The sequence below is a fragment of the Pteropus alecto genome, unplaced genomic scaffold (genome assembly GCF_000325575.1).
Source record: "Pteropus alecto unplaced genomic scaffold, ASM32557v1 scaffold155, whole genome shotgun sequence".
Lineage (NCBI taxonomy): Eukaryota > Metazoa > Chordata > Mammalia > Chiroptera > Pteropodidae > Pteropus > Pteropus alecto.
The window spans coordinates 97,009-108,025 of NW_006438113.1; the positions used below are offsets into that span (position 1 = coordinate 97,009).

The 11,017-nt window shown below is 45.0% G+C and overlaps 1 protein-coding gene across 1 annotated transcript in view; it reads left to right on the plus strand.

Moving 5' to 3' along the window:
* Positions 1-7,693: 7,693 nt before the first annotated feature.
* LOC102890336 (annexin A8) overlaps positions 7,694-11,017 on the plus strand; it is a gene marked incomplete at its 3' end in the record, with an annotated part of 17,350 nt that continues 14,026 nt past the window's right edge. Inside the window, exon 1 of the mRNA XM_006915620.3 lies at positions 7,694-7,846. Coding sequence (XP_006915682.1) covers positions 7,826-7,846 — 21 coding nt within the window. The remainder of the gene's footprint in view (positions 7,847-11,017) is intronic.

The window sequence follows — 11,017 nt, forward strand, 5'->3', positions numbered from 1 at the left end:
TTGGAGAGCTCAGGGCTGTCAGAGTAGAGACCATGCCTGGGCCATTTACCTCTGCAAACCACGGTGTTGGCACACATGAGCTTTCTCAGGAAGGTGGCTGCCAACCACACATGGGTTCATCCCAGGCTCAACACCCACATAACCTCCAAGAAACCAACAGAAAAGGTTCTGGTACCTTCTTCAGAAAGGTTAATTCTACTTCATGCCCTTAATATTTCTCATGATATGGAGGAAACTCATGGCATCCACTTTCCTGAGTTAAAATCTCTTCCTCCTCTGGCAAAGCTGGACCACCCAATTATTCAGATTCCTTCTCATTGAGTCTTTGTCAGCTTGATTGAGTTTTCCTTCCACACTAACATACTTGAGGACTATCATGGACCAGACTTCATTTTGAAAATTTCATTGTCTTCAATATGCTGAGGAGCCTGACCCATCTGTTTTTCCATGAGTGGCCCTTGTTACCCTCAATCCTCTACTCCTATTTATTTCTCCCACCTAATTGTCCTCCTTATGCCCCAGGAAGCTGAGCCATGTGAACAAGTCAGAGCCTCTCAATGCCTACTCTCACCTGCCTCTAGTACCTGCTCTTTCTATCAGGGTCCCATACCTTCCTGCTCCTTCCAACCTACGGACTGGGCATATGCCAGCTGGGAGAATAAGGTTGAGCTTGAATTTAGGGAGAAAGAGTGGAGGTTGGAAATTGGGAGGAGGGTGGTCAGTCTATGCTAAAAACGATACAAAACCATTATATTATTTGGGCTGTCATAACAAAATAGTACAGTTTGGGTGGCTTTGGAGACAAAAAAAAATGTATCTTCCTACAATTCTGGAGGCTCAAAGTTCAAAATCAAGATGTCTCCAGATTTTTTTTTTCTGATCCCTCTCCTTGGCTTGTAGGTGATCATCTTCTCCCTGTGTCTTCATATGGATGGTCTTCCCTCTGTGTGTATCTGTGTCCTAATTTCCTCTTTTTATAAGCACACCAATCATATTGAATTAAGGCCTACTCTAATGTCCTCATTTAACTTAATTACCTCCATAAAGACCCTATCTCCAAATAGTCACATTCTGATGTACTCGGGATTACAGCTTCAACAGATAGATTTGAGGAGGACTCAAATTGACCCCATAATAGCCATTTATCAACTGACACCATCAGGAGACCCTCTTTAAGTGATGCATTCTGGGGACAGTGGAGTTTTGTAAAAATATTCCTACAAGCTTTGGAGACAAAAAGTCCACAGCTCCTGTTCAACTCCATCTCCATTATTACAGACAACTTCGGTGACCACAAGAAGGTCACCCTCATCTGTATAGAGACCACAACTATGTGAAGATTGAATATTCTGATGTAGCCTCACAGTCTCTCTCTCTCTCTCTCTCTCTCTCTCTCTCTCTCTCTCTCTCACACACACACACACACACACACACACACACACACACACTGAGTCAGTACACACACACACACACACACACACACACACAATGTGGTGCTTTGAAGAGGCAGCTCCTGCAAGATGAATTCCTGGGAATTTGAGGCAATGCTGGGTCAAGGCCCAATTATTCAGGTCAGGCTGCAAAATCAGGAGGAGACCTTGAAGACTCATTATCTCCTTTGGAAAGTGAACTGAGAAAAAGCATGTCACAGCCCCATGCTCATAATCCTTATGGAGGTTCTGGGGTTACAACAATCCAGAATGCCCAGGATTGTATCCCATCAGCTCAAAGGTAACCTTGGATTCTCAAACCCAAAGATGTAACTCCTTGTCCTTGGAAATCCTAAACCTTTATTTCTTATTTCCCTGCTGCCCATGGGTGGTAGGTGTCCGGGGGAAGTAAAGTATGACTCAGCAGATGGCTAGCCATGGAGATATTCCTCACGGAGTTAGGAGGCCGTTAAGGAGAGGGAAGCCAGGGGAAGGAGCAGTCTCAGAGATGGGCTGGGGCTATCTCAGCAGAAGCCAAACCCAGGAGTCCAGGTGGTAGAAAGCACGGGGGCTGGTGGGCACCTCCTGCAGTGTGCCACCAGAGGCCTTCCCTCCTTATAGTCTCATTTAATGACCTCATTTAGTTTAGTTAGGTGTCCAGGTGCCTCCTTGAGGACAAGGATGATGATGACCAGGAGGCCAGTATGATGTAATTAATTGTTCCAGGATATGGCACTCAGAGCTTATATTTTTAAAAAATCCATTTTAAAACATCAGTGTTAGGGTTATGGAAAAAAATATGATCAAGACTTCTGTTTCACCACTTAGTTGATTGCACATCCATTACTTGTCAGCTTCTATCATGTTATCAATGGTGAGAGCTATTTTACCCTCTCTGCAGTTTTGAGATATATTTTTTAAGCCTGAAGAAATGAGAGGGAGTTGGGGAGGACCCTGCACTGCCCTAAGCTCTCAGCACACACTTTTCCAACCTTCAGGCCTCCTACCAAACACACAGCCACCTTTTTCAAACAGCAGACTCGTAGCTAGGGTGGCCAGGCCTTTGCCAGAGCTCAGTGTTCCCAAGTGTATGGACCCTACACACTGTCAGGAATCCATGGAAGAGCACTGCCACTCTGTTCCACCACCCTTTTCCCTTCTCCGCATGATTATCCATCTACTCTTCATTCATACAGACTTTGAGCACTTGGTTGACACTACCCTATACCCAAAGCCTGTTATTATCCCAGAAAACCTTGACATCCATGGAATGATGACTTATCTTACACAATGATCCTTTAATCCTTGTCCTCCAACTTCCTACACTGCAAGCCACCTCCCTACCCCCGACCATACCCTGAGCCATTTTATCCCTAACCACACAATTCACCAATCTCTCTCTCATCAACGCTATGGATACTTCCAGTTTATTGACTTTATTATGCCTACCCTGTTATATTTAACCTCATTGGACTTCCAATCCATGACATCTCCATTTTCTCTCAAACTCAGGCCTCAGGGCCCAGCACTTAGATCAATCTCATTCCAATACACTACATTTCTGTGGCCCCTTTTTTGTATAAAATGCTCAGGGTAAAACTTCCAACTCAAATGGATGAAACCAATTGTTTACCTTTTCTGTGCATGTCCTGGGATACTACTAAACACTACTTGTGGAAAATATGCATCTTTGTCAGGTTGACAACCTCATAAGTTAATACCCATCAAGCTCAACTAGAGCCTCAATGCCAAGCACAACTTTTAAACAAAGTTCAGCTAAAAACAAGAAGAGCCATTTCTAAATGCCAGAAATTAAAAAATTAAAAGAGAGAAAGAGAAAATGAAGTCAAATCAAGTCAAGACAATGAAGACATGAGAACAAGGTTTATGTCTAAAGGGCTAAGACTCTCCTACCAGGTAAGATTAAGTGAGGCCTCAGCCTCTGACCTATAGAAAGTTAGAATATGCTCTCTTAAGCCAGGAGCTGCAGAGGGCAACAGCCTCTATAAAACAGGACTAGAAATCTCATCCTCAGCCCCAAACACATGACAGAAAAGGGTCATAGAAAAGCAAATCAGGGCCCAAGTCTTCAGTGAGTAGGCATGGAAAATCTCAGCTAAGAAGCTAGCATTGGAGTCCATCTAAATCTGATAGATGCAGGTTTTTGCAAAACCAAACATGAAACTCTCCTTCTGGAGATGCCTTCCTAATCCACGGTACTTGAGAGTTCATCAAAAACATTTCTTGCCAAAGATGAGCTCAAAGGAAAAAAATCTTAGGTATCTAACCAAAGAGAGCCAGCAGGTACAAGAAACGGACCCAGTGCCCAGAAAGTAGAATTAATAGAGCGATCTAAAAGGGAGTGTATAAAATATTCAAACAAGATAAAAAGAAGAAATACAAACTATAAGACAAGAACAGTTAATTATGAAAAAGAGTTTAAAAGGAATCAAAGCAAAGTTCTAAAGGAGCATTAAATTAGCAATTAACTGACTAGACATAGTTGTAGAGAAAAAAATGGAATTATTCAAGAGATAGATCTACAGATATTATCCCTGCCACAGCACAAAGATAACTGAGATGAAAACCAGGAAAGGGAAATTAATAAACAAGAGAAGAATGAGAAGCTACAAACATGGACTCTCATTCTCCCATTCTCAGTGATCAAAGGATAAAACAATGGCACTGGAATTCAAACACATAAATGAATAAAGCCATGGCTGCTGACTCTCCAGGCCAGAGAGCCTACTGGGTGGTCTGCTGCAGGAGAGAGTCAGTAGACTCTATAGAAAGTTCTGGAAGGGCTGGTAGGGCTGATCAAGGATGGAGAACTAGCCCTACAGATTGAACAAAACAAGTTCCTGGGTCTGCACACACTTAGTTAAAAAAAAAGTCCCATGTTCATGGACCAAGGGGTCTTTACTCAGGCCTGGTGCATCAGGTTAACTCAGAGTCTATGATCAATATTCAAGTTTAATATCTGGCTATTAAAAACTGTGACCAACCTCTGACCTCACTTCTTCATTCCACACTCAGAATATGATTTTACCTCTTGCAAAACAGACACAAATTACCTCAGAATATGAGGAAAGCATGCCTTCTCTTTACTGACATGCCCACATTCTCTACCCCATTTCTTTAAATATCATGACAAAAGGGGTTTGACTTTTGATTTTGGTTTTCTAACTAACATCAAAATTTCTAATTGTGCTCTGACTTCCATCTCCCACCCACTTCTCATCAGTCTTTAGAAGGTGTTACTGTTCTGTTCCTCTTCTGTATCTTCAAACTCTTCTTCTCTACCACTCCAAGAGCATTTAAACATGTCCAATCCCCTCCTCCCTTAAAAACAACTTCCTTGGCCCCTTCCAGATATAGGCCACTCTCCTACCCAACCCCCTCCCAAGTTTCTTTCATCCTGAGTGCACTGCTCCATGTCACCCCCCTGCTATCTAGTACCCTTCCTGCCACAACCCTGAAATTGCCCTCCCCAGGGTAATTGCCTGTCAAAAACCTATTGGCTGCTTAGAGTTCTTCACCTGTGGTCTGCTCAGCAGCATTTGACAACAGAACCACCACTGTCTCCTAAAATACTCTGTTCTTTGCCCTTCTCATCACAGTCCATTCACCCTGTTCCCTAGGTATATCTTCATTTTCCACCTTGATCCCCTTCTCTTCTCACTCTGTAGTAATCATCCACGTCCATGTCTTAACTACCACTCTATTATAACAGAGTGAGATGCTTGTCTTCTTACTCCATTTTGCTCGTCTGCTTTGTTCTCATGGTCTTTAGGCTAATAGCTTCTACTTAGTATTGCATATAGACATGTTAATCATTAGAGGAATTCTGCTTGCAACTTGAGTTTTACAAAACAGCTCCCTAATAGAAAGTGCCTCTCCCAAGGAGATAAGAGAAGTATGTATTGGTTATCAGAGATTTACAGGAACCTCTTGACTGGACTCATATCCACTAGCACAATCTTCCTCAGATCCCTGCTGGCACCCAGATGTCAACAATGGTCAGTCACCGCTTGCCCCTCCCATTTCACCTTCCCTTGACATAAAAGAAGCCCAAACTCTGTATTTTGGTAAGATGGATTTGAAGTACCACTAGGTCACCCATCTATCTTCTTGACTGGTGCCTTCTTGATCAGTAAACATTTCCTTACTCCAAACTCTGATGATTTGAGTTTTGGCCTTTCAAAGTATCAGGTATATTGACTTTGGACTGGTAACAGTAAGATGATGCCACCAAGACCCCTCACCAACACTCTTAACCAACAGTATGATGATGCCACCAAGCTCCACACCAACCCTCCTCCTGAGTTCCAGAGCTTCTTTCTAATTGATTCTTTCCAATTAACAGCCCCACTTAGATGTGGTCTTAGGTTCAGTTAGCCAGAAGCAGGGCCTGAAATGAGAATATGTTTCCAATGGTTTCCTCGGGCAGTGTGCCCAGGAGGTCAGGGAAGGAGTAAGGGGGAAAGGACAGGGAAGAAGGACTCTCACCTAAAAATGACCTGGGGGGCGGGAGTCCTAAGGGCCCACTTGCCCTGAGGTGGGAGAGCTAGGCTATTCTAGGTTGGCACTCTCAGTCTTTGAATTGGACAGTTGGGTGATAGAGACTCTGGGCTCCCATATCTCAAGAGCAGTCTTCCAAAGAAGGTGCAGGGCCAGCTGTTTAGGGGATGGAGGGAATAAGAACCGAGCAGAGTGCAAATGCTAAACAGCAAGCCTGTCTCAGAACATGGCTCCATCTATGTTGTTGCTAAAGTAAAAGCAGACATGACCCCAAACCCCTCTCTCCTCACACCCACATCCTGTGTATGGGGAGGGCTAAACACAGAAAAGATGGCACCCTCTTTCTGGCTGCGCAAGAAGAGGGCTCAACTCAGGGACAATGGTGGCTATCCCTCCAGCCCTCACCCTGAAGCCACACAACTCAATATCTCCCCATATGTCTCCGGTGCCTTCCAAGTCACCGTCCCTCCATCGGAGCCCAGTGTGAATGCCTGAGAGTGAGAGTGCCTGTGAGTGGGCTCTTTAAGAGAATGCCTGGGTTTTCAGCAGCCTTCAGTCTCACTCAGATGGACAGAATCCCCATGGTTTTTCATAGCCAGATGTTGTGGGGGGAGGGGTTCTCTTCCTGGCACTGGTGCCCCAGGCTGGGGACCCCAGTGTGAGACTGGAATTCCTTGCTCCTCTGCAGCTAAGATATCGTTCTTGATTCTCAACTGCCACACGCAGGTTTGGGACCAGCCAGTTTCAAATTTCCACCCTTCCTACCAGTTTCTATGTGACTTCTTCTTTATATCCTTAGTTATGGGATTTCTGTTCAACTAGTTTTCAGATGGTTCTCCAGGTTAATTGTTCTATAATTTATTTGCAATTTTAACGTAGTCATAAAAAGAGATAAGCACAGCATTTACCTACTCTACCATCTTGACTGGACTCCTCTAAAGATAACATTGGATGTTCTTAGGCTGACACCAAGATAGAGTAGCTGCAGGATAGTCCCTGAAACATGGTGTTTACCCTGAAGGGAAGATTATGGGGGAGTATGGGGAGAGTGGTGCTGTGAGACATTCTAGTCTGGGACCCAGGAAGGGCAAAGTCCAGAGAGGAAATAATAAAGTTTTTCCCAAAGATTCATCCTTCCTTCTATAACCAGTTTGCCTGCAGGGCCCAGGACAGAGAAGGTGCTGAAAAGTCAGAGAGGCCTAGTGGATCAGATCACAAGTCTGCTTCTTACAAGAAGTATGATTTGAGCAAGTTATCCAAACACCTAGATCCTCCAATTTTTACTATAGTACATGGAACTCTTACCTGCTTCTTAGGGTTGTGGTAAAGATTTAAGGGGACAGAGAGCACAGAGTGATTAAAAAGGTATAGCAGCCCCCAATAAGTGGAGGCTGCTATTGCTTTATATGCTTTGGTAAACTCTTCATTGCATTGTTAATTGTGTAGAAACTATGCAATAAATGAAAGAGATATGTGGTATCATTCTTTTTTTATATAGATCATGTCTAGTGAAGACTGTATGAAACTATAACCATGTGTACTGAATGGGGCTTTCAAAGACTGAAACAGAATTTCCACACTGCATAATAGCCACAGCCCAAATATTTGGCAGTGAGTAATGTATTCCACAGAGCATGTCCAGGCAGTGCCTGGGTGGGGCTTGGGAACTACAGAATCCAGAACCAAGCAGAGCCTAGAAGGGAGGGGAGGGGCAGGAGTGGCCTTGGGTGGGGCCTGCTTGTATAACCACACTCAAACCTGCCTGCTCATCTGGATGCAGCTGAGATTCTAGGTGTGCAGAGCCTCCAAGTGGAAGGAGTGCTAACCCGTGTATCTTCATCTTCTTGGGGATAGGAGGCCGTGAGGTGACCGAGATGGCCTGGTGGAAAGCCTGGGTAAGTACAGAGCAAGGAAAATTAGAGAGTTTCTACACAGTGTTGAAGGGAGGGGAAGGGGGTCAATTCAGTCAACACTTGCTGCTGCCTGCCAGGCCAAGCACTGGGCTGCCCACTGGGGAAGAAGACAAGAAGAAACTGCCCCATCTTAGAGGTGCTCATACCAGGGACAGAAGCAGAGGAGATAGGCATATGAGGGAAACTTTTAATGCACTGGGGGTAGCTAAGGATCTGGGGAAGTTCAGAGGAGGAGCCTCTGTGGGGAGGAATCAAGCTGCTCAAAACTATGAGGTATCATGGTTGAGCCATATATGTGTGTGTGTGTGGTATGTGTACACATGCATGTGTTTGGGAAGAATCAAAGAGTTGGTTCCTTGCAAAGGCTAGAGTATATGCAAAGGCCCAGAAGGGTGGGAAACTTGGCTTTAGAGGGAAATAGCTCAACCTGGCCTAAAAGCCCTGGGTGGGAGGGTACAGGGTACGAGAAGATGTACCTAGAGAAGCAGGCAGGACTTGGTCAGGAGGGCCTTATGTGGCAAGCTAAGAGCAAGGGTTTTACCTTAAGAATGATGGGGAACACTGGAAGAACCTTCAGCTGGAAAGTAACCTAATTTAATAGGCTCATGTTGGAGAGCTCATCAACACCCACTCCTCGGGGCCTGGGAGGAAGGTGTGGCCTACAAGGAGCAATAGTGTTTATTTGTCAAAACTGAGGACGGAGAAGAGGGAGTAGGAGGACCTGGCCTCCAAGGGTCTTGCATGGCTGAAATCCATGCTTTATAAGAGTGACCGAGATCAGAAGTGGGGATTACAGCACAACCTGTCCCCAAGTCACCCATGTTCCCGCTAATTTAACAGATTTCCAGTAGTGTGTAATCCAGGTTTGAGTCCAAGACAATCTTGTGCTAAATCTTGTGCTAATCTTGAAAATACAAAAGCGAGACAAAGTCAACTAGCAGATGATATCACCTAAGCAGGCATGATGCTGCATGCTCTGCATACCTTTCCTTCATTTTGTCCCAGAACAGTCTGAGATGTGAGAGCTGCTCTTTCCATTGTACAGATAAGGAAACTGAGGCTCAGAGACATTGAATGGCTTGTTAAGACCCACAGTTAGTAAGGGGTGCTAACTGTGGTAGAGGGGCTAGCTCAAATTTGTATCTTTCCACCTCCGACCGCAGGGTCTCTATGAGCCTTAGTGAATGACCCAGGCTTATTCTACTTCAGGAAATCTCTTTGTTCCAAATATCACAACCCAGGGGCCCTCAGGTCCCAACATACTGGGACTCGACAGGTGGAACAGAAAACAATAGTTTAAGTTAGGGCAACTCTCTGGCCCTGAGTAAAGCAGCCAAGACAAGTCAATGGGCCAGGGAGGCCTCCAGTTTTGTCTTGGGTGGTGGGAACAAACCTTTGAGGAGGCAGATGTGTCAGGGAAAGCTCAGTGCTGGGCACTTTCCAAAGTCAGCTGCTGGCCAAGGTGACCCGAATCTGGGCCTTGCTCCCAGTGGGACAGGGGCATAAGCCCATCCTTGGGGCTCCACCCAGCCAGGCAGGCATAAGCCTCCTTGTAGGCACCTGGCCAACTTGATAGGAAAATGATGACATTCACTGAGCAACTATTGTGTGCCAGACATTCCTCTAAGCACCCCACATTCAATATCTCACTTGAGCCTCGTGCCACCTCTACAATGTAGATGATGGTTACCTTATCCAGAGATGAGGAAAATAAGGAACCAAGAAGCTAAGCATCCGCTTAGCCTCACTAGTAAGTGAGTTTGCCACACTTGTAAGTGTTAGAGTCTGGGTTAGAATCTGAGCAGTCTCACTCTGGAGCCCAAAATCTGTGGGCCTTGGCCACCTACAAGATATTTGGGAGAACTGGCTTGTGACAGTGAGATCGCAAATAGACCCTACCTGTGACTGGCTGAGCTGCCCGTGAGGACCAAGTGTCCCCTGGACACCAAGCTATACAAGAACCAGGACCTGAGAGAGATGAAAGATCAACTGGGGGCTCATTTCTGCCTCCCTTGTAGAGATGAATTTTTGTCTCCCAGGTCTCTGGGGCAGCCTATTGATGGGAGAAGGTAAAGGTATGGCAGCTCCCCTGTGATCACCACAAAATTTGTTATAGTAGAGTCACACAGCCTGGACTAGTAACATTCTTAGTGAAAATATTCCTGTCTGGACCTGCCTACTCCAGACAAGACCCAGCAGGAGCCTAGGCAGATCCTCCTTCAAACAGTGGGAGGCCTTAAGTAGATCTGGAGCTCTACCACTCCATGCTGATATCTAAGGGTCTGATTCCCAGAAAATTGTCCTTTTTCCCCCTAAAATCATGAAATGGGAAATGAGGCTGATGCTTCTCAATGCAGTGAAATCACAACCCCCTAGCGAGTTGTTTACAATCACTACCATGTAACCCAACTTCAGACCTGCTGAATAGGCTGCTCCACTGTGATACATGCCTGTTCAGTCATTGCTGCACAACCCCTTGAGTCCCAGCTTCAGGGCAAAGGAAAGCCCCTCCTGGATGACCGCCAGAGCTCAGTACTGAAACCAGAGATGGCTTCCATGCTCCCAGACGACCTGCATTCCTGTGGGAGGGGCTTCATTTAGTGAAAAGTTTCAAAAGAACTCATTGTCTGCAAAAGGTTGAGTCATCAACAGAGTGTGAGAGGTAAACAGCTAAGCTTCTGAGTCAGGCTGTGGGTTAAGTCCTGGTACCACCACTAACTAGCTGCGTAAGCTTGACAAGCTCTCTGAGCCCAGCTTTCTAGCCTGTTAAATAGGGTATTTGTACTTACCTAGTGCAACTATCAAGAGAAGTCAAGAAGAAGAGCACTACATCTATAGCACCTAAATCATCTAACACATAGGACCTGGAACATGGAAAGTGTTCAAATCCTTAACAGTAGTAACAGCAGCTGATGACTCCACAAACAAGGGATATAATGTATGCATGCACACAGTTGGGGAACATCTGGGACTGTGTAGCCTCTCTGGATGGAATTTCCACAAAGAATTATTTCTAACAATTTCTGCTATAAAATATGATGCTAAGAAATAAGATGAGAAAATCTGTCACCAGACATTTGAAATTCAAGCAAAGGACATGGAAAGACTTCTTACTTCTTATTCAAAAGAAATATCCATATATATATAAAAATA